The sequence below is a fragment of the Thunnus albacares genome, chromosome 1 (genome assembly GCF_914725855.1).
Source record: "Thunnus albacares chromosome 1, fThuAlb1.1, whole genome shotgun sequence".
Taxonomy (NCBI): Eukaryota; Metazoa; Chordata; class Actinopteri; order Scombriformes; family Scombridae; genus Thunnus; species Thunnus albacares.
The window spans coordinates 38,422,129-38,447,181 of record NC_058106.1 but is presented as its reverse complement, the minus strand read 5'-3'; the positions used below and the strand labels follow the sequence as shown (position 1 = coordinate 38,447,181).

General features: G+C 40.6%; 1 protein-coding gene across 1 annotated transcript in view; it reads left to right on the top strand.

The window, feature by feature from the left end:
• Positions 1–10,787: 10,787 nt before the first annotated feature.
• The window catches only part of large2 (LARGE xylosyl- and glucuronyltransferase 2), a 58,608-nt gene continuing 44,342 nt past the window's right edge, over positions 10,788–25,053 (top strand). Inside the window, exon 1 of the mRNA XM_044358675.1 lies at positions 10,788–11,643. Coding sequence (XP_044214610.1) covers positions 11,531–11,643 — 113 coding nt within the window. The 5' untranslated portion in view covers positions 10,788–11,530. The remainder of the gene's footprint in view (positions 11,644–25,053) is intronic.

The following is a 25,053-nucleotide window of genomic DNA, read 5'->3' as shown; positions in this document are numbered from 1 at the left end:
ATCGAATCTGAGACGCACGAACGTCCTCGAACGCACCTCCGAGCATCACTGCAGCATCGCTTTATAAAAACGCAAATTTAATTAAATTCAACTGAAGGACGACTGTGACGGATCATCGAGTTTATTCTCACAGCAAACTGAAACCTGCAGCTGTTAGAGATTTAATTATTTATTATTATATTCAGAAAACAGTCGGCGGTGATTTAAAGTTTGATTTGTTGTTAAAAAAAATCTTAAACTGATAAAATAAAGTCAGCAGGATGAAAACTTCTAAATACAAAAATTCACAAACATGTGAGTGGAAGCTGCTGAGACGACCAATAAACAACAACTCAGTCATCAATCGAACTTATTCATGTTGAAAATGCTTTAAAATAGTTTGTTTACGAGTCATATTTGTATATATATATAAAACATATTTATATGTTCAGTTATGAGCAGATTAACGTGGAAATAAACAACTGTTTACTAACAAGTTCAACATAATTTATTTATTGTCATCATGGCATTTCATATATTTTACTTCTGTTATACAGCCCAGTGATACATCATACAATCAATTATACAATAAATTATGTAATAAATAAATCAATAATGACAGTTTGACAGCAGTGACTCTGATTATGACAACGTTGTATTAATTCTGAATTAACAGAAAAACGTCTTTGATCTCGTTTCAAGTTTGAGAATCTACTGAAGTTTTCCATAAATCAGAATTTCCCGCAAAGAATGAAAACTAATGAAGGAAACATCAGTTAACGCAGCTTTAAGACACTGCAGTTAAACATGTGAATATACTTGTGATTGGTGCTTAATTGATCACTGATTGGTCCTTTTAAGAGACACAAAGAGCACTGAGCAGCAGATATTAAGGGCTGAGTGCCGCCATCTTTCCTGTAACGCCGTCTCACAGCAGCAGCAGAGGAGTCTGCTCCTCAGCTGAGAGGATGCTGAGTCAGGGAGGAGCAGCGGCGGCGTGAAGAGAGACTGTTAAATATTTGAGGGCGGTGGGAGAGAAGAGCGTCACCTCTCTGTGGGTGTCCTCCGCTCCTTCAGCTACATGTGGGACTGAAGCTTTAGGAGGCGGAGAACCCGCTGAGAACATTTACATGAGAGCCTCTAAAAGCATCTGACCTCAGCTTAAAGCCTGCAGACCTCCTGCTGTTCCCGCCATTTATAGACTCACAGCAGGCTGCTGGAACCAGCATCACCCTCATAGTACTAATACTATAGTACTAATACTATAATACTAATACTATAGTACTATACATGATAATAATAAACTTTATTTATATAGCACCTTTCATAACATAAAAGGCAGCTCAAAGTGTTTTACAGACAAACAAGCAGGCAAAAAAACAGATATTTTATAATATTGAAAGATAAAAACAATAAACAATAAAAAACTACAGTAATAAAAAGAAGTAAAATCATGACAGGAAGTAAATAAGCTAAAAGGCAAATAAAAGGTTGAGTTAATTAAAAGCAAGACCATAAATATAACTTTTGAGCTTCTTCTTGTCTGATATGTGGCAGCTGCTTCCTCATCATCACTTTTATGCATTTTATTTGTTTGCACATTTAACAAGCCGGCGTTCAGCGAACAGTTTGGAACATATTCTGACAAACAATCTGAGAGATATGAAGGAGCTCGAGAGCTTTTTGGGCTTTAACGTTTAACGTTACAGGCAGCTGATGCAGTGACGCTGATACTGGTGTTAAATGTTCCCTTTTCATAGTTTTGGTTCAAATTCTTGAGTTTTGATCGAGTTGCAGCCGATCGATGGTTTTCTTTGGTGAACCAGTATAAAGTTCAGTATAAAAACAAAAGCATGAGTGAGTTTCTTGTGCAGGAAGCGTCTGACTGACTCTTGCGATGTTTCTTAAATGATAAAAAGCTGTTTTTGTAACGTTGTGGAATCAAAGATAAAACCCAAGGTTTTTAACTTCTGCTTTAATCTGTAGAGACAAATTTCCTGCATGAAAGTTCTTCTGTTTGTGCCGATTATACAAACTTCTGTTTTATCTTTAATGTCATATTTCTACGTGGTTTTCCATCGTCTGAGCTGCTCTTTTAAAGGGGACGCGTTATGTTTTTGTGATTTTCTGTTATTTGCATCCTGTTACGATGTCAAGTTCTCCCTGCAAGTCAAAAACCAGGGCTTCAACCTGCTCTCAACACTTTGTTCGTGATGGTTTTTTCTACCTTGCTGATAAGCTGACGTCGGCTCATCGTGCAGACCAGTAAGTAGCCTCGGTTGCTAAGGTTGTTGCTAAGTCTCAAACATGTGAGGACGTCCAGTATTTTAGAAGTTGACATTAGCAGTAAAGAAGCAGTAAAAGTAGTGAAATCCTGCTGCTGACGTCTGCTGACGAACACATTTAGATTTAGAAACTTGTCATGATGATTATGAGGTGACTGGCAACTGATTGGATTTGATTTGTTTTGGGATCCCTGCATCTGATGTTCTGAACAAGCTGAAAGACACCTGTTGTGTGTGTGTGTATAATAATAATAATAATGTGGCCAATAAATCATCTTGTCATGTGCAGCAGAGTCACGTACATCAGGATTCACTTTGCTCGTCTACTCGATCAAAACCGTGTGTTTGAAAAGCCTCTCTCTCTCTCTCTCTCTCTCTCTCTACAAGTGTTCTCCTCTTTATATTTTTATAGCTTGCTGTGTGGGAAGTGACATCAGCTCACCTCTCTACCTACATGCTGCGTGTGTGTGTGTGTGTGTGTGTGTGTGTGTGTGTGATGATGAGAGGTGTGTGTCTTGTGATTCGTGACTGTAATCCGTACGGCGGCTGAAGCTTCCTCATTATCCTCGTCAGAAATTGCTCGGCTAATGAACCCGAGAAGACGAGGGCGAGGCGCGTTGAGGACGGTTGAAGCTAACGTGATAAAAGTCTGCCGGTGGCGTGACGGAGAGATAAAAAACAAAGATAACGACTTTTGTATCTAAAACGTTGAAAAGCTGTTAATCATGTTGATAAATAAGACAGAACAGTCCTGAAAAAACAACAGTAAATGATGCGATTCAATCAGTGATGCAACTGTTATAAACATCCAAACTGTTCTGTAACTTCATACAATCTGATCTGTTGATTTTAATACATTTATATTTATGTGAAGCTTCACTTTACATCCAGACAAACTGATGTTGCAGCTTCAGTTGTTAGATCATCATATATATAAAACACTGCAGAGACGTCAGAGTCAGCGGTGAATCAGCAAAGAGCTGCACGACTCAGATCATCAGATCATTTTCTCTCCGGGACGACGACGCTGCTGCGAGACGACCGACCAGATATTCAATATGAATCTACATGGTTACTGTTCACCTGAAGAAATATTAAATCTTAATAAAGTGACATATTAAAAGTCCTAAATTACAACAGTCTGGCTCAAAATCTACATAATAAATCCTCCTCGGATACCTTTGTGGGACCGCAAGGCATGCTGGGTAATGTAGGCCAAAACACTGGCAGAAAGTTGAAACTGGAAACCAGTGACACTGAAAAGAACTGACAGTTTAACAATAAAAAACATCATAAATGTAAAAACTCGACGGGATGATTTGATCTGCTGGTGGCTTCAAATTAAAAGTCAGAGAATAAAAGTTCTGACGTGTCATCCTGATGAGTGTTTGTTCCGATCAATATCTGTTGACAGAGTCACGCTGACGTCACGTTAGTGGTCCGGGTATCATCGGGTAAAAAACGGTAAATCTGTTATTTGTTTTTTGGTGTCAGAATCAAATAACAATAAACGAATCAAACGCAGCCTGTTTTTGGTTTTTGCTGATTCGTTTTGTCGTTTTTCCTTTTAGGATTGAACGTCCAGCAGGTCTGGAGACGTTCAGCAGGTTCGTTCTGGAGTTTGAAACCAAAAACAGAATCACGTGATCTATTCCTTTTTAGTTTCTCATCAAAAAATCCATAAAACCAAATTCAAAAGACCGATTGGTTTAGAAATCAAGTATTTTTGTCAGTTTTATACGATAGCGGAAGCGGCTACATTAGCCTACCCATGATCCTCAGCGACCGTTGCTATGGTTTGAAACAAATAACAGATTTACCTTTTTTTTTTGGTTTTTGAATTACAAATAAATTACGAGTTATGAACCATTTATCAATCCAACATTTACAGTCAAGATATCAAATCAGCAGTTTAAAATGATGCAAAACACAAAACTGGAACGTTTCCAGTAAATGTTGAGTCTTGTTTGAATATTTCACTGAGTGTAAAGAGGAAACAAAAAGAGGAAACGAGGATCGATGTGACATAAAAACACTCAGAGTTTCTCTGCTGAAGAAGGAAACTGAGATCTGAAAATGATTTTTATGTCATTAAAGTTTTTTTTCCAGCAGTTTGCGCTTAAAGAAAGAGAAAATGTTTTTCTATGATTGTTTCTAACAGCAGTTTGTTTCCAGTTTCCCAGATGCAACTCTGCAACGTTCATATACGAATAAATCGTTTCCCCAATTATGTTGTTATTTTCTCACATAATTGAAGCTACATTTATTTATCTCTGTGAAGTCGGAGGGAGGAGGTCGAGTCCTGTGTGTGTTCTTTGCTTCAGTTCAGTGAAAGATGCTGTTGATTAAATATCAATAAACACTTTGAGCTTCAAGTCACTGCAGACGTTTTCTGTATTAAACCGAGACCTGAACCAAGAGTCTCAACACAACCAGATACACCAAATACTGAACGTTTTCTCATTATGTTGAGAGAAAACCTGATTCAGCAGCGTTTTATATTTCCAGCAAAGTGTTTTATAGTTTTATATGAACGTAGTTTAAAAGCAGAAACATTCAGTTTACAGCGAAATAAACCGAGAAAAAGCAGCAACTCATCACGCTGGAGAATCTACAGTCTTCTAATCCTTGATCAATAATTATCAGCTTTTATCATGATTATTATTGATTTTTCTGATCGATTGGACTCTTTCAGTTTCAGCACTGATTCGACTGGTTGGTTTGTTTGAACGTTATTATCAGTTTCTCTTATTTCAACTTTGTTTCTGAGAAATCACATTTCGTATACTACAATACCCATGATCCTCAGCTGCCGTTGCTACGGAGATGAAGCCACTCGAACATGATGAAGGAATTAAAACTCACGTCTCACGCTGTAGATGTAAAATCTTTATCTTCTGACTGTATTTTAAGGTTGATGATTGACTGTTTCTTGCTGAAATGCATCTTGGGAGTCGTAGTTAACTTCTAACCTGAAGTCTTTATGTTCACAGTCTCGTATCTTCAACTTTTTACTGATGAACCAGATATTTTCTAACACAGTTGTTCATCTTTTGTTCTGATGGTTTTTAACCAGCAGAGTTTAGAAGGTTATCAATAGAAACATTAATGTGATTTTAACTTCTGGAAGCAGGAACGTGTTGTTTACATAAAGCTTCCTGTTTGCACACGTTCACTCTGAGTCATGAGTCCTGCCTCACTCTTGTTGTTGTTGTTGTTGTTGTTGTGACAAAGCGAAGGTGAACCTGCTGATCTACAGAACAGGAAGTCAGAGCGATGATTGACGAGGTTAATCTGTGTGTAAATGCCAGAGTGGCTCGGTGTGTGTGTGTGTTTGTGTGTGTGTGTGTGTGTGTGTGTTCAGCCTGTGTACACAGTCAGAGTGTGTGTGTCAGATTTCACGGCGCTGTGTGACGAGCTGCTTCAGTTTGTCTGTAATCACCTCCTGACATTTATTTAGCTCCTTCAGCAGAGTAAACAAGAGAAGAACTGTGAAGTTGTCAGTCGTGAGTCCAGGGTGAAGCTGCGGGTGAAGCTGCGGGTGAAGCTGCGGGTGAAGCTGCGGTGAAGTGTTGGTGTGTCTGGGAGCTGGAGGGGGGGGGGACGAGGGTGTAATGAAGCATGAAGCGACGCTGTGATAACCTCATTATTCTCCGCTGCTCAATCCAAAATACTCAGCCAGCAACACCAGTTACTGAGGCAGCAGAGTCGATGGGTTAATCGTGCATGCAGAGTGGATATCTGAGTGTGTGTGTGTGTGTGTGTGTGTGTGTGTGTGTGTGTGTGTGTTGCTGCCGTTTAGTTGGGATGTTTGTTTGCACAAAATTAGTTCTGCAACTAACGATTACTCTCATTATGGGCTCATCTGTCAGTTATTTTCTTGATTAGTTGTTTGGTTTATAAAATGCCAGAAAATAGTGAAAAGTGTCAGAGGTTGTGATCTGCAGCACAACAAGCTAACGAAGCTGTAAACACAAACCGTGTTCCTGCACATGCTCAGTAGCGTCTACCTTACACAGAACTACTCTCCAGAGACTGAAAACATGATGCTGTTATTAGTTTCTGAACAAACTAACGTGATCAAACTCTTCATGATGAAGGAACATGTGACCCAGTGCAGCGATGAGACTCACTTACGTGTTTTTAATCAGATATATCAGACTTTAGATACAAACACGATACTTGTTAGTAGATCAGTTCATTGTTGGTTTAGATTGACAAGAAGATAAACATAGAAAATCCTTTAAGATTCAATCCAACACCATATAACATATTCAGTTTACTGTCATAAACGACTAAATATTCTCATTTAAGAAGCTGGAATCAGAGAATCAGAATAATTGCCAGTTCATTTCTTGTTTTTGCAGCTCAACCTACAATAGATTTACTTTATTTTTATGTTTAGTTCAAATGTTTAACTTGTTTATATTTATTCAGAATATTGAAAACAATTAAATGTAAGATATAAATAATGCAAAAGTGTGTAAATGAGATGAATAAATGACCATAAATCACAAACAGCTCTTTTCACTTTCTATCTCTGATCCACCTTCGTCACCAGAGGAGCCTTTTTTTACTGTCACTGTCTCCTCTGACAGCTGCGACTTTTTACCACATCACATATTTGTGAAACATCAGTTTGATATCAGATTCCTAAAGTCTCACCTCCTCGTTAATTCCTCCTCCTCCTCCTCCCTCGCGCCTCATTCACCGCCGTGTGCCAAGAAGAAAACAGAAGCTTTTAACCTCCAACCAGATCCAGAATCTCTCCCAAAGTCCCCGAACTCATCTGAAAATCTTTTTTCATCTCGACTCCTCCCTCTCGGTTTTACACCTGATAGTAGCAGCGGCGGTAGCGGTGGCGACGGCGACGGCGGCTTCCTCGGCTGTTCCAGCTGCAACCGAGGAGGATTCAAACCGCAAATCCATCCCGTCATCTTTTGGGTGCTTTTTTACACCAAAAACATGTGGAGAATATTACAAAAAGCCTGCAACAGGGAAAAGTGAAAAATGTTATATCATTGTTATATCCTGCTCTGATGTCGGATGTTAAACGTGATTGAAGCTCCTGTACAAATGTCGCCTGCGAGTCAAAAGTCAGGGCTTCAATCAATCTTTTTGTCGTACACGCCGTCCGTTCCGTCGCCTTGGTTGTTAAGGTGGCTGCTAAGACAACCGATGAGTGTCACGTCTTGTTTTTGTCACTATGAACTTTTCCCATCCGTTCAACCCACAGCCGACCTCTGACCTCCATCCTGGAGTTTCTGTCCTCATATAAACGACAGGAAGTTCACTGTGATGCAACTAAACAACTAACGGCTTCGTTTCTCAGCTTTAAACTGTCAAACCTTAAATGAGACACTAAAATGAGACACTAATCCTAATTATCACTGTCTATAACGGAGGCATTTTGTACTAATAAGCAGGTTTTGTAGTCTGGAAACTTCGTTTGACAGCCGTGCAGAACAAAATAATCTGGACTGCAGCTGATGTGCAGGGAGGAGACGTTCTACTCTCTAGAAGAGGATGATATTAGCTTAAATAGTCATTAGCAGCTTTATAAACAGTTTGTGTCTGTCGTCTTTTTGTTCCGGTTTCGACTCGTGACTCAGATCCTTCCTTCCTCTTGACGTTCTCAATTATTTTTGCACCTTTTTTTCAAATGTGCGGTACCTGCACTTTGATCAGGTGACTCGTCCCGTCAGTCGTGTCGCTTTGAGAAATCGCACATCAAAGCGTTTGACAGCCAGACGTCCTCCGCAGCATAAAGACGGCTGCTAATTGGCTTCCGGCCCAAAGTGACTCATGTTTGTGTGTTTGTAACGGTGATTAAGTCGCCGCAATTTTTAACATTTAACTTTATGTTAAATCAAGTCGTCCAACCTGCCGCCTCTTAACGAGCCAAAATCTCCTCATAAAATAAACTAAATCACATGACGTCGTCTGAAACACGTCACTTCCTGTCAATCAATCATAATAATAAAATGACAAGACCAGGCTGAAGAAAACAGTTTCTTGTTCACTGATGGATTTAAAAAACTTATTTTACTGTTGAATTCTTAATGAATGAAACATTTTCACATCAGTTTCATCATTTATTGTCACAGTTTTATAAAGATCAGTATTGAATGGCAGGACGTTCAGTTTGATTCCTGTTAGATCACATGAAGCAGATTTTATCTTGTTTGTGCATCAGAGACGATCGAGTGTTTTACATAAAACGTACAAGACATTATAAAAAATTGAATAAGACAATAAAAATGATATAATGCAGTGTGAGATATGAATAAATGCTCCTAAATTTGGTTTAATAAAAGGCAGCAAACATAAAAGTCTTTAGCTTTGATTTAAAGAAACTGAGACCTGCAGTTTTCTGGGTGTTTGTTCAGATATGTGGAGCACTGAAGACGCTTCATAACGTAACAGCAGATCAGAAATATATATTTTTGTATTTTTATTATCATCCTTTTGGAGACAACTAATACATCTGTCTGCATGTTGGTCTTTATGTTCATCTGACGGCGTTCAGTTCAGATTCGTGTCGAGTTCAAAGTGTCACAGAAATGTTCGTCAGACCTGAATCATGAGTTTTACATGGAAGTGACTCATGAGAACATATTAAACTGCCATCAGATGAACATAAAGGGATTCAGCTGATTCTGTACATACATGCTGCTGTCAGGTCTGTTTCTTTGTTTCTCAGTATATCAGGGACTTTAGATGCAGTCGCAGTTTAAAACGGACTTGAGATTTATTTGTTTGGAGGACGGCACGCAGCCAAGAACAACGCTCATCATCCCACTTCTTCTCTGCTGGCACGGGGGGACGTTTTTTTTTTTTCTTTCATGCACGTGTTCGCTTTAAAAAAAAAAAAAAAAAAGAAGAAGAAGCTTTAAGAATCCATTTCAGTGGCGGTACATGACCACATAATCAACTTATCCTGCAGAAATCTGTCTGTGTTAAACTGAGCTTCTCCTAATCTTATAACATGATAATAAAAAAAAAAAACAGATTTCTCCTTTCAGAAACCGTTTCACCGCTGTGAGAATGAAATAATCAGATTACTGAAGTGCATGTAAAAGAATCTGAAGCTCTCCTGATTCTGTTTACTGTCAACTTTGAGGAAGAAAAGAGAAAGAAATTCCCCCTCACTCACACCGGGCAGGGCTCCCTCCTCCTCCTCCTCCTCCTCCTCCCTCCCTCCCTCCCCCCTCGGGGTCGTATGGAGCAGATTTAATGGCTGCTGTTGTTTCACACTACAATCCAATCTGGCTGTGCTCCTGGAGCCATCAGAGGGCTGTTAGCACACAAACAACAGCAGAACTCCCGCTATCAGCGGCAGTAAAAAACAGCCAGAGACCTCCTGCGGTTCAGGATGACTCCGGCCCCCCCATCCTCCTCCCTCCTCCCCCCCCCATCCTCCTTGATGGGGATGCAGATTAGACTGTCGGCATGCAGGGTGGCGGTTTGTCACAGGCTCTGGCTCTGGATCGGGGCTCCGTGGGCTGAATTTCGTGGTGGTTTCTGACAGGCGTTGTGTCGCCCTCCCTCTGTTCTGTACGACGGCGGAGACGAGCCGCCATCTGGACGGAGGGCAGCGAGCGCCAGGGAGGATGAAATAAAGACAAGACTTCTCTTTTTGTTGAGGTTATTTTTCCTCCTCCCATCTGCCTCTCTGCCCCCCCCACCACCCTCACCCCCCGTCCCCATCCGTCCAGAGCCTCACCGCAGCGTTTCGCCTCCCAAAAGTCAACTCTAATAAACTCTGACTCGTTACTGTAATAATCAGTGATGCTTTTATATTTGTAAATCTGACTGTGACTCCAGTTCAGCAAAGCTTTCCCCACTCACTGTTCCCAGCAGAAAACCAGTTTAATCTAATTAACTTATATTTTACATTTCTCTGTTTCATGCAGAGTAAATGAAACATTAAACATCTCGACTCTAATGCTGTGATTATCTGTGACCTGCTGACAGGAAGTGATGCGGTAGTTGGATTTAGACTACGGCTGCAACTAACAGTTATTTTCATTATTGATTATTTTCCGATTAATTGATAAGAAGTCTCTTTGTCTTACAACTCAACATGATTATCTGATATGTTTAAAATATTGTCATCAAATACAATTAAAATTAATAAAATAATAATTACATTTTTTCAGCTGAATGTAGCCCAGTTTAATCAGAGAACTGTGCTGTTATCAGCTGCTCCAACAACTAACTGACACTGTAAAAAGCCAAAAGTCTCTGAAATCGGTTTGACTTTCATAAATCTCCATTAAATCCTCATGTTTGATTCTGATGTCGACAAAGAACCGAACCGGCTAAGACGTAGCGTAACGTTAGCTTGGTGCTTGCGTCACGTTAGCTTGGTGCTTGCGTCACGTTAGCTTGGTGCTAGTGTAACGTTAGCTTGGTGCTTGCGTCATGTTAGCTTGGTGCTAGTGTCACGTTAGCTTGGTGCTTGCATCACATTAGTTTGGTGCTAGCATAACATTAGCTTGGTGCTTGCGTCATGTTAGCTTGGTGCTTGCATCACATTAGTTTGGTGCTAGCGTCACATTAGCTTGGTGCTAGCGTCACGTTTTCTGGGCTGAAATTCCACCTTTACAGTATCATGTATGAGATTTTTATGAAATGATTCATTTCTTTTTCTTCAGCTTGATAATTGAAAGTGATTCCTGCTGGTTTAATAAGCGACTTCACACAAACACGTTCACATCCAGACTGCAGAGGTCACACAGAAGCTTCATTCATGTCGGTTTTTTTCACAATTTCACACTCATGTTTAAAGACTGAAGACATTCACACAGACGACCTTCATCTGTCCAACGTGATTAACACACACGCTCCTCTGCTGGCTGTAGAAATGTCTTCACTTCCTCTCTGACATCACAGGAACAGCCGCCAGATTCACACATATAGACGACGAATATTCGAAACATTTCCATCATCAGTGTTTGACAGTTGAAGCGCGATGCAGAAACTCCACAGTGATGAAGGCTAATGAACAAAAACAAAACAAATTTTTTTTAAGAAAAGAGTCTGTAGATTATAACTTTATTGACGACAGCGTTGAGTATCTCTGTCTGCCATTTGATTGATCGCTCCATTGATCTTCTGTTGTTTGATATTCTCTCTCTCACACACATAAATCTCCATCTTTCTTTCTCTGTTTGTCATTTTGAATAGATTTTTATTTTATTTTCTGCTGATGTGTAATCTCTGCAGTCCTGTCATCTGTCATCTCTCACCTGTTTATATATATGTTTCTTTACAGATTGGATTTTCTCTCCGAGGTTTCTGTTCTGACTGAGGAGCTTCTCCGTCACTTCCCATCAGTTTTTTCCCCACGCTGGGATTTACATCTGCCAATCTGGTGAGGAACAAACGCTTTTTCTTTTTCTCCTCGCTTCACACTTTCTCCTCTCTCTTCGCTTCTTTCCCTTCTGCTCAGGAAAATCTGCCGCTGTGAATGTGTGTGTGTGGGAGTGTGTGGATGGTTTTATTGTTTGCAGAGAGAATATGACAGCATGTGAAGTGTAAAGAATCAGCCGTATCAAGACAATAACAGGTATCAGTGTGTGTCTGAGGCTCAGAGGAATCAACACAGGAGGGAATTATTTATGTGACATGAAAATGAGATTTCAGTGCTGCATCGTCAGAGTTTAACATGTTAAATGCATCTGATAATGACGCTTCTGTGTTAATCTGAATGTAAGGAATTTAAGCTCATTTTCCCCTCAAAAGGTTTTCTCAGTCTTCCTCTTCTGCTTGAGGAGTTTTGGAAGCCGCAGTGGAAATTATTAATGTCTCCTTGAAGCATTTTGGGTACAAATTTAGCACAGTAGCTAGCAGGAGAGGAGTAAGCTCTCTAAAGCAATATACTACGGACATATGAATACTGCAACACATGCAGCTGTTTTTAACGCTCAAAGACATGGACTGATACTTGCTAAATATAAGCAGTACATGGATTCTTTCTGGCCTCCTCCTCCTCTTCCTCAGTGATTGAAACAGGTCGTGTGTCGCGCTTGGTGACAGTTGTTGAAAATATCTGAGCCAATCAGAGCTTTGTTGGCAGGATTACGAACGAAAACTCAATTTAGCTACACAAGTCAACTTCCAGAAATAACAACTCCTAAATCGACATATTTCATCAACATGACAAACATTAAAGTCAAACTGAAATCACATTTAATCATCTCTATTAAATATGTTGTTAATAGTTTTGTATTATTAGGATGAAGAACGTTTGCAGGAATGTTTACATGCTGTTTAATGTGCCAAGCAGCTAATTAGCTGTCTAGCTGCTAACTGACATTAGCTGCTGGTGTTACATCGTATGAACGGAGACAAACTGCTGTAGCTACGAGTCATGGACAGACAACGTGTAGCTAACAGGGATTTTGAAGAGCAACAACCAAACCAGCATCTAACAGGTCCGAAGTGACATTTGTAGGAACGTTTACGTGCTGTTTAATCGGCTGAGCAGCTAGTTAGCTACCTAGCCTGCTAACTGATGTTAGCGGTGCACTTTTTCTCGGTGAATGTTTGTTTGGTGGCTCGTTCAACAAGCTAAACTGCAGGACGAGATGTGTGTTCGTGTTTGTAAGTTTAGATAAGAAGGAGACTTTAGCAGGAAAGCTAATGTGGGTTGTTGTTGTGTAGCAGGATGCAATCAGGCTCAGTGTGACCGTCTGCTCTGCTGATGACAGAACGACACATTATCGCTTCATGAAAAGATTTGTTTTGTTGTATCAAGAAAAGGACGAAGATGGACAACAGTGAATTAATGTAAAACTTGGGGGGAACCTTCATGAAATCAAAGAATTTCAAATATAAATTTCTCCCTCAAAGGAGAAAACAGGACAAGTGATTCACAGAGCAGATGCAGGTTAATATAAACACAGTGTCAGAATAATACTACATCACATCATCATCATCATCATCATCATCACAGGCTGCTGTCAGACAACCAATCAGCTTTCAGGTGGCAAAAAAAAATCTCCCATTTTTTTCTTGCTTGTTAATGAAAATGTCACCAACTGTGATATTTGCAGATTTGTTCAAACGTATCAGAGTTAATCAGCAGACAGAGCAAACAGAGCTGAACAGACCTCAGAGACATGTTGGTACTATTTTCTTTAAATAACTCAAAATGATGAACCGATTATCAAATTAGTAGGCGATTAAGTTTCTATTGATAAACTAACGGTTGCAGCTCTACATCAGACGACTGAGAGAGAACTTATTGATTGATAAATTAAATCATTTTTAAACAAAAATGCCAAAACTTCTCTGCTAGCAGCTTCTCATATGTGAATATTTACTAGTTTTCCCAGTTATTGTTGTTCGCACGGGCTTCAGGGAATAATGATCGGCATTGTTTACACTGAACAATCAATAGATTATTAAAGAAAACAATAGCTGGTTGCAGCCTCACAGTACTTCTTCCCTCAGTCTGATAAAACTTTACAACAATGTGCTTAATACTTACTAAAACTAGAGTTGAGACTGCTGCTAATTTATAACTAATTACCAATTAAATGAATCATGTTATAAGCCAAACAACACGGAGTAAACCTGGACCTTTGTCACAACTACATGGACGACTCAGCAGAGACGTCTGGTATCAAAGAGGAGCTGAGATTCAGTTTCCATTCGGTATCAACTGTGTCTCATGCATCCCCCCCCCTCTAACGCTTTGTTACACGCTCCCTCGACACAAAACGCTTTATATTACCCCTCATTCAATTTTAAAAACACAATCTACGTTCTGCGTCTGTTCAGAGCCCGCGGAAACATGTGTTTGTGTGACGAATGCATGAAAAGAAGTAATTTTCTGAGGCGCTGGGACTTGTGTTTGGAGATGTGGAAGCACAAGTATGAGGCGGTGTGTTTTTTTTTTTTGGTCCTGATGAGATAAAAGAGGCAGCGTCGTGTGATCCGTCCTCCTTCACACACACACACACACACACACACACACACACACACACCCGGCTACAGAAGATTATTTCGAGTTTGGGAATAAAAAAAAAATAAAAGAAACAGCCTCTGAAGTCTCTGAAGTCTCTGCAGCATCGAGAGGATCCACCGGCGTGCTGTCAGCTCCATCATAAGATATGAAACTGTTGGTTGAATTAGCTGCGTCTACCTGTGTGTATGTGTGTGTGTGTGTGTGTGTGTGTGTGTGTGTAAAATCCTCATTTAAAGCCTGATGTTTAGATCCCTGGTGTAGGCGGCTTCTGGAGGTGGTTTTTTTTTGAAGAGATGTTTTACACAAACACGTCTTAGAAGAATTTTCCACTTGATAAATTAAACGACATGTGGTGCCTGCATGAACCAGTAACCTCCATCTCCCCTCCCTCCTGTATTATATACATCTGCTGTATATACACGGCTGATTTAAAGACATCTAGATGTTTAGGTGAAGGAGTAAACACAGCATTGATTTCTGCCTGGAATCTACCTTCTGTAATATTTAGAAAATGCATAAGCCTGGTAGATACATACAGTGTGTTTATGTGAACTGATAAACTGACAGTAACACAATTAAACACGACTTTACAAGAAGACATAAAATAGAAGACGATGCGTTTGTGTCTGTGGAGCGGAGGCGGGACGGAAGACGGACAATAGCGTAAACCGGATCTATACTCGACGCGTGAGATTAACTTGAATATCATTAATATCACCGCAGCAACACGAGTATCGTACATGATGTGACACTTCTGTGCTTTGATTATATTCCCCTAATTTGATTTGTTAATATAATATAAAAACATATTGATTCTTTGAGCTTTAGAGAGTTAATTAAGACCTTCAGACCCTTGGTGTGTGTGTGTGTGTGTGTGTGTGTGTGTGTGTGTGTGTGTGTGTAACCCTGCACCTGCTGTGTGTGCAGCAATGCGACATCTCTGACTGATTGATGTTCTCTGCTTGCGGCTGCAGACGACCTGTAAGACTTGTAATGAGCTTTTATAAGGTGACAGCCGACACACACACACACACACACACAAAAGTATCCTCTCCCACCACAGGATCTAGACAAAGGTCACCTGACATGGCCGCGGGTTACTCCCCCTCTCCTGTCTCCTAATCCCCTGACCTCCGACCCCCTCCGCTGCAACCTGCCTCTGATTGGGCAGATAACAAACATCAGAGGTCATGTGATGTGCTGATAGGGTCGTCTGGACCGCTGGAAGGCTGGGATGTTTAATTAGCTCATGTTCCCAGGAGAGGGGCGGGTTTGTGGCCCCGGGGGGGGCCTCTGTCAGAGTTTAGAGGTGAAATAAAGCCCTAAATTAGGGACTGACCACATGTGTCCAAACAGTATGAAGAGCGTCAGTGTTAATTATTTTTAATTTAAGTGATGTCATGACCTCGGCTCTCTATGCGACGTCGCCGCGTCTCTAAATCTTAACAGCGGATTCGGGTTCAGGTCGACGGGAACCGACGGGAATGACAAGAACACAAAGTTGTGAAAAATTCCTTTAAGGTTGCCAGCGGCGGCGCCCCATCCCCACCCTCCCTCCCATGGTGCATTGCTGTCCTCTTCTTCACAGAGAGTAAATGATGAGACCCTCCCGCGGAGCCGTCGACTACATCTGTTGTGACTGCTGGAGAAATGAGGGGAGAAGATTGAAGGAGGGAGGGGGAGGAGGGGGGAGGAAAAAAGTGACGAATGAAGATGGAGAGAGACAACATGTGATTCGTACAGTGAAAAGCTCTTATTAATGGATGTCTGCCACTCCTCTTCCTCACTGCTTCTACTATCACTGCCCCCCCACACACATACATACACACCTTCCTCCTCCTCCTCCTCCTCCTCCTCCTGCTGTCAGAGAGATGAATCTCAGACTGTGAAGAAATGGAGCCGAGGCTCCACGGGGGAAATGAACTCACAACTATACTTTATCATTTACCTCCACCTCCTCCTCCTCCTCCTCCTCTCTCTCCCCACAGTCTCCCCTCTCTCTCTCTCTCTCTCTCTCTCTCTTTGTGTGCCTCTCTTGCCCTCCTGGTATCTGACATTTGAACCGAGGAATCGCCACAATCTCAACATCATATCCTGAAGCCTTTTTTTTTTTTTTTCTCCCAGCACAGAGCGGCCTCCTCTCTCCTCCTCTCTCCTCTCTCCTCCTCTCACCTCTCAGCACTTTGTGATTCACTGAAGCAGGACAGGATTTCTGTAAATCAGCAGCCTCGAGGTGACTGAGGTGAAATAACAGCTTCACAGCTTCTTCTTCTGAATATGTGTGTTGCTGCTGCTGCTGCTGCATAATTGGTGCTAAAATTGTTTAAAATAGATACAGATGCGTTACAATCTTCACATCTTGTGATCGTGCTCATCAGCTCAGAGAGGTGTGATGATGCAGAGAAGCTAAAAAAACAACATTATGTCTCAAAAAACTTTGTCTTATTGGGGAAATAATAAAAAACTCCTTCAGTTTTTTATGTGCATTACGTTCTCAGAGGTGTTTTAGAAGTAGAAGTTTCACAATAAGAGTAATAAAGTCCTTTAGATCTGTACGTCAGATGAATTACAGTAAACTCCAGCTGGTAAAGCTTCGATTCAGACGTGAATGTCCTGAGCAGACCTCAGGCCTCCGTCAGGCTGAGAGAGCAGCAAGGAAGGAAGGATCCTCTTGTCACTGCGGCCCTGAAAACTCGTCCCGGACAGAAATAGCAGCATGTGACTCATCACATTAGCCGAGGCCCCCCGACGGGGTCTCGCAGCATCACAGCGCATCAAGCACGAAAGCGGAGGATGCAGATCATACAGACTGCTGCGGACGTGAAGGAGGAAGATGCATCAGGAAAAAGTTCAAGTCCGAGTTAATGTTTGAACTTCTGACTAAAAAACATCAGATTGGATCAAATTTTATGTCTCAATTATGATATTTTGTAGTTTTTAAGCCTGATTGTTCATTTATTTAAAGGTTTTTGTCAAACCAAAGTGCTTCTCATCAGCATTTAAACAATAAATGATAAAAGAGAAACAGAAATGAGATTAAAAAAAAGACATTTTGAAAGAAATGATTAATAAATACGATTAAAACACGTCTTTAAAAACACATTCTCACATTCACGAGGACAAAAATGATCTTTCACGCGTGGATTATTCTGTTGAAACTCTGGACGGCAAAAAAGCTTTTATTTTTAGATGTGAGTTTGTGCTCAGCGGCGTAACAGGTGTCGGCCTTGAATCAAATCAGCACTCGCTTCCTGCTTTCTGGTTCGACGCCATTTTTAGTTTACAACACATATCACACACTGAGTGTTAGATTCAGATTCGTCTCGGTGTGACGTGATTGATGATTGTCCATCATGCGTGTGTTTTATCTCACACTGTGTCTTATATTCAGTGTAAAGTTCTGTGTTGTAAACTGGAAGAGAAATAAACAGGATTATTTCCAGAAGCTGCTAACTGGAGTCGATTCTCAGCCAAACGTCAGCAGCTGCAGTCGTTCTGTCTCAGCTGGATACTTGAAGAAATCCAAAGACTTGAAACTTACTGGATGAAGTTTTGTTAAATCAGCTTTACCTCCGACAACAAAACCGACTTCTGATCCAGTTTCTGGACTCATCAGTTAGTGATAAAACCGTTCACACATTCACACCAACACACAACAGTCAACATGCACGTCTGTGGACTGAATGCAGGTTTTGTTTATAAGGAAGTTTTATTTTGAAAGGTATGAGGAGGCCAGACTTTGACTTTTCTACTCCAAAACTTTTTGCTAATGTTGCATTTATTTATTATCTTTCTTATTATTCTTTTTGCAAAACTAAAACAGTTCTCAGATCTGAATGTGTGTTTAAGATTTGGTTATTAATGAAGGTCACAGCGGTCCTGGTTTACCGTCAGTAAGAAACAGGAAGTGAACAGCTGTCTCTCATGTCAATTAGTTGTTTTATTCATAAGTGGAATTTCTATAATCATGGTTGTTTACAGTATGTTTATATAATTAACTCATTTTTTTTACTTTTGTCAGTTTTTTAGCACTTTTTATTATATTAAATGAGCTGCAGTGTGATTTTAGTCTAAATGATATAATCTTGAATCTTCAATCAAGTTTGTTTAACCATCCATCAACTCGACCTCCTCCTCCTCCTCCTCCTCCTCCTCCTCCTCCTCCTCCCCCTCCTCCTTCTTCTTCTTCTTCTTCTGTGGACTTTGTGGCCTGATGACATCATCACAGTATTTCTTGTTTTGCGACCGATAAACTAGAGGGCGTCGTCACTGGTTTTTAGGTTCGTTTGCTGACTCAACGGTTGTTTTTCTCGGGATGAAAGTGTTACCCGGGCGACGGTGTTGGTGATGTTGTAGGTATCAAGTGTCTCGTGTAGCTTTCACAGCACACGGCTGCAGCCTGCTGTGCTGGATGTGGTTCTGCTGCTGCAGACGGGTGCTGCTCATTGTGTGTGTGTGTGTGTTATGCAGTGTGTGTGTGCGTGTGTGTGTGCGTGCGTGTGTGTGTTATGCAGAGCGTGTTATGCTGCTGTCTGCTCTTGTTAGCGTTGACGACTGACAGCAGTGACAGCACAGATCTGCCGAGAGCAGCTTATTAAGATGAGGGACAGGAAGAGGCTGCGGAGAGGGTTAACAGGGCAGTTGAAGCATGTGTGTGTGTGTGTGTGTGTTTGTGTGTGTGTGTGTGTGTGTGTGTGTGTTTTACATGCATGTAAAAAAAACCTCCGACACTATGCTGCTGTAGGTTTGGATGAATCTTCACACTTCTTCTATCCAGTGTGAGGTCACGTTTACACCACATGCAAATGAAGACGACCCGGTTCTGGTTTTGTCCTCACATGTATGGAAGTCCAAGACTGACAAAAGCAAACTCCATTATTTCTATGTGTCCATTACATCTGATCCAATTAAAAGTTCAATTTTAACTCTCATTTCATTTTTTTCATTAGTGCTAAAAATTAAACTTGAAATGAACTTCCACAATAATTGTCAGTGTAACAACAATCATGATCCGACTGTTCTTCTTCTGATGAGACTCAGAGTGAAATAAACTGTCAGTAGATGACGGTTTGTTTAATTGTTTAATTAATTAATTTAATTAATTGACAACTATTTTGAAAATCAATAAACCGTTTCCACCGTTCAGGCACAAATGTTGCAATATTTGATGGTTTCAGGTTCTCAGATGTTGCTGCTTTTCTTGATCTTATATTATAATGAAGTTGGATATTTTAAGATGTTGCACTGAACGTGTTTAACATCCTGGTTATATTATATTCAGGATATGGAGTTTACATGGAATATAAGAAACCTACATGATCACAACAGTATCCAGGTGTCTGATGGTCTGTGTGCAGGTGTGTTTTATTTCCTGAACGTCTCAGTCACTTAGCTCTGTACCTACTGAATTACCTCAACAGTTAAGAATGAACACAATCTGCTTTCTGTCTGTCTGAACTCTGCTGGATTTATCTTTGATTACTTTACCATCATAACTCTTGTTTTACTGACTAACTGCTATAAACACATGACAGGAAATGATCAGGTGTTTATGTGCCACAGCGTTCAGAGCTCAAAGTGCATGAACGTTAACGTTTGCACATAAATACGTAGTTATGTTGTGTTAATACGCCTGAAGACTTGTCAACACATACAATAACCCCGTATGAACATGTATACATGTGTTTTATTGAGATGGTCTTCCTCTCACTTTCTCTCACTTTGTCATTTAGTTTTGCTAAATTCCTTTTATTTAAAACTACAAGTGAAAAGATGTTTTACAGATGTTTTTAGTTATTGTAGTTGAACATCACAACGTGATGTCAGTTAAGCCTTAATGGGGAAATGCTTGTGCTCCTCTGTGCAATCTACACAGTGACACCAAACGGGGCTGATCTGTTATTAGCATTAGCGTCGTCATGTATGAGGTAAATGAACATACATGTTAACACACAGACCCAGTGAAACTCCAAAAACCTGATCAGAAACACTCTGAGCTTTAGGGAATGTGATAATGAAGATCATCTTTAGTTGCAGCCATTGTTAAATTTGTAAATATGATCCATTTTTCAAACTGTAGATAGGAGATTTACTGGCGATAGTCACTGACTGGTGGTTAAAATAATGATTTTACTGCAACATCAGTTTTTAACTGGTTATGAAACAGTCTTATTTTAATACTGAAGCCTCTTTTATGACCTACATAAGCAAACGAGACCATCAGAGAGAAGATATTTCTACATATTTATTCTAAATGTTGCCACCGGGTCAGATTCTTTCTGTGAAATCAGACGAAATGATTTACAGCTGATGTTTACATGACATGTAGCAGTGTAACATGAGGGAGGATGAGGATGAGAAGACGTTTCTCTTCATTTAATAACGTTGAAAGTGAAGTTAGACATGTTGTCGGCTTCCCAACTCATTTTAAAAAAGATGAGTCCACAGGGGCCAAAATCAACACAAAATGAAAGTTCCTTGTTATAACTTATAAGCAAATATTTCAGGGAAATATGTGTAAAATATTGCAGAAGACGACATCTTAAATGTTTCCAACGTGGTGTTTTTTGGGTTTAAATATTTCATTCTAAGCATCAGTGAAGTGTTGGAACAACAGAAGATACAGATGATGTTGTCTGGACTAAAACAGAATCAATATTGCACATTTATTGCATCACATGTTTCTCCACAGCAACAGAAACTCTGTTCACCCTCTCCGACCTTTTTTTTTTTTTCTCACAAGCAGCGAAACATCACCAAGAAAGCAAAAAAGAAAGAATAAAAGTGGTGCTTTGATTTTAGTCTTGGAAAAGTTTTTTTTTTTTGGACTTTTAGGAGACGTGTAATCAAAGATGTCACCGTCCGTGTAATAAGGAGGAGAGGTCTGAGTGTGTGGGCGGACGGTTTGACCCCCCCCTCCTCCCTCCCGAGCTGCAGATGGAGCGTGTTTTCTGAGTTCAGGTCAGGAGAAGGAGCAGCGGGAAAGTTTTGCCGCCTGCAGGCTTTTCGTTCTTCCTCTGCTGAGTTTCAGCTGCAGCTCCAACCAGACCATCGAGCTGCGATCGCCTCCAGGTCGCTGCTTAGGCTGCTGATTCTACCAAAAATACACCGAGGATGCTGTAGTTACACACAGTTTATAGTTTCAGCAGCTAAAAACGTATTTTCTCACTTAATCCCAGTGATGTCTGACCTGTCTGATGTATATACGGTGACGACTCAGACTCATCTTCATCTGTATCACTAAACAAATACATTAGTATGTTGTTAGTTTTCTTTAGCTGAAGCTGAATGTTGAGCTAGTAGCACAGTTTAAAGTTAAGATCAAACCTTATTGATCTCAGGAGGGAAAATTCCCAAACTGGATCCCCTTTTGTTAATAGAAACAAAGAATGATTTTACAATATTATCTGAAATGTACAATGTAATTTAATTTACTGAGAAAAAGGCACAACATCATGATGTAGCGCTCGCAGTGTTTACATTAAAAGTAATCTTCTAAAATGACCTAAAATGACCTCCGTAGTTCATTATTCTTCATCTTTCTGTTGACGAGTCTGAGCGACGTCATGGTGAGACGATGAAATCAGAAAGACTGAGAGTTTATAAGAAGATCAACATGAGTTATTTCTGCCTTAAACTACATGAACTGCAAAAGTGATGCGCGGAAAATGTTCAATATACTGGGAAGGAATAATAATAATAATCCCTGTTAGCTCAGAATGATAAATTAGCTGCTAGCTAGCATGTTGTAACTGGATTTTAATGAAGTGATGAATAGTTTTGTATAGTAGCTGGTCGAGCATGAAAAACTCCACTGATGTTAGACCAGAGCGCACGTTTCAGGTGTAAAAAGTCATATAAAGCATTTGATGATGTCACTGATGATGTCACTTGAGTCAGCGTCGGTTGGGGAAGTTGAAGACTACGAAGTTTGAAAAGTAAAACAATCTGGAGGCTAGCAGCTCCGGGCTACATTAGCCGCTACTAGCATAAAACACCACCACAATCTCCCACCTAACTGTCAGTGGTCAAGTTGCATTATGGGTAATGTAGGCGTCAGGTTTTGACAAGGAAGAACGTATGGAATAAAAAAGACGATGTATCTGGTTCTGCTGCATCGATTTTCATCCTGTTTTTAAAAAAAAAAAAAACTCTTCATTGTGAGTCTGACAGTGTTTTACGGGAGTGAAATGCTAAATCTGTGGAGGAACTTTGAGAGTTTGTCAGACTGTGATCAATGCTTTCTTTATTAGTTTTATGTGCATGAAGAGTTTTAGAGTGTGACTTGGTCATAGCTGACATCTAACCTTTAACCCACGTGGTTATTATTATTGTTGCCATGACGACAAAGGTGGCATAACTTTAAGGAAGTAGTAACTTTAACCCACCACATGTTTCTCTAACATTAAAAAAACCTTAAAACATCATTATTGATTAACAGTGATGTGTAACAGACAGATGATGTCATCCTGCTGATTAGTGCCGATAGAGACGCCGGATTAGAAAACGCTGCTATGTGTCGTTCTGGGGTCACATGATCAAACACGTATCTGGTTGTTTCATTTAAAGGACTTGTTGGATGGAGATAAAGAGGTCAAATGTAGGTTACTGTTGTTGTCTAGCACTCCACCAACCCCTGAACACACCTGGAACCTGGATTAAGTTTCACCTCCAGGAACTCGTCCCTCAGAGCGACGCCGAGAGCGGCGGAAACAAAAGATCCTTTGTCAACGTTACGTTTCAATAAACTTCTGCAGAAGAAAAGCAGTAAAAAAAGAGGCCACGGACAACCTCCCATATGACACAACCATTCTTTATGTTTCTCTTCTTCTTCCACTGGGAGAAATCTTTTAATTTCAAGTTTGTGCAAAGAAACTTTTTGCTTTTTTTTTTTTTAAAAGGCAAGAATCTCAGCAACCAAAGGGGGCCAAGAAACGGTTGAGTCACCGTCATCGATCGACGTTCCTGTAAAACCTCCCTCAGTTATATTATGGTATGTTTTTCTCTGTGGGATCATATAAACCTGTGTTATTGCTCAGGAGCAGCAGGTGAATATATATATACAGCAGCTGATGGCTTATAATAGATTCTCAGTGGAAACTTTGACCCTCCTTTACTGTCCTCAAGCAAGCAGAGACTTTGCTGTATATGAATCTGCAGCGTGTAGGCAGCCGGAGCTCAGGGAAACAGAGGAGCTCTTGTGTGTGTGTGTGTGTGTGTGTGAATCTGTAAAACTGCGAGTCGATTGTCATATTATTTATACAGTCGGTGTGGGTGGGCAGCACAAAGCCAGAGGGCAGCACATGTTTACACTGAGAGAGATGGAGAGAGATCCTCTCTGCAGCGCTGCTATCACATACTGATCCTCTGCTCTCTGAATTTAAAGTAGTTCAGCTGTTGTTTTCTTTAAAAGGGAAAATTCTGTGGGGGGGTTTTTTTTTTCCATTTTCTTGGCATAATTGCTATTAGTTATAATGGTTATAATGGTTATAATGGTGCTGTTTGATCAGTAGATGGTTTGTGTTTATGTATTTTTTTATAAAGACGAATTTTAAGTTGAAGACCTTGAGGGTGGGAACATCTTCGCTGGTTGTTTACTTCATATTTAACAATATCTGAAGAGTTTTTTTTCTGTTGCTAAAAAAACATTTAATGTTTCCAAACCTGAATGTGAAGCAGGTGCATCACAGGGTTTCATGCAAGAAGCACCGATATGAACAGATTCATTGATTTAAGACAGGGAGGCACAATATTGGATTTTTTGCAGATATCAGATATGCCGATATTTCCAACTCATTGTGGCCGATACCGATATATGCACTTATTATTTTCCAGCTGGAAGGAGGAGGAGGAGCTGGGAGGAGACTATTATGCGTGCAAGCATAGATTGTACTAATGATCAAGAAAGACAATATATGAAGGAAGAACTGAGGAAGACTGGAGTTCAGGAGCTCAGCGTTAAAACTTGAATGAACCTGCCAAGTGGGAGCAGCAGTAGAGTTTTCATTGAGTTTATTAGACAGACAGGATTAATGTGTAGGATTTAATCTCTGGTCCACACTCCGGAGCAGAAGGTGGCGGTAATGCACCTAATACGCTGGTTGCCAACATCCGTTATAAACTAAAAAGATTTTTTTCCCCCCAAACAGAGTGGTACATCCTGTCAGTCGAGGTGTTTCCTATCTGTGCAGCCGAATTTAGCAGCTCCTCGACGGACTGTTTCACGCTGACGGTCCTGGTCCTTCCTCCGCAGGCTGCTCTTCACTCAGCCGCCACTTTAACTTTAACCATGCAGAGCCGGGGCTAACGTTAGCTTGGAGGCTAGCAGAGGCTAGCTGGCTGTGCTTCCCTCCGGTCATGCTGCGGCTAACGCTCCGCTAGCCTCTCAGCTAACGTTAGCCTCGTCTCTCGATGTGGATCCAACCGGAGCACCGAGCCCCGGTTTGTTATCCAGGTTAAAGCGGGAAGAAGCAGAGGAAACATGGGGACCATCAGGGTGAAACAGTCCGTGGAGGGAAGCACAGTCGGGCGGCGGAGGAGAAGACAACAAATCGGCCTCTCATAATCGGCAGAAATGGCCGACACCGATGACGTGCCGATAATATCGTGCATCCTTAATTTAAGACATACAAACAAAAACCGACAAGTTCAGAGTCGTCGTACGAGTCGTGAACAGACAGTCTGACTTTCTTCACGAGGAGAGAAACACTTGTTTGAATTATAACGTCTTAATCTGAATGAATCAGGAGTTTAATGCACCATATTATCATCATCATCATCATCGTCATGCTGCCAGTTGACTGAGAGGAG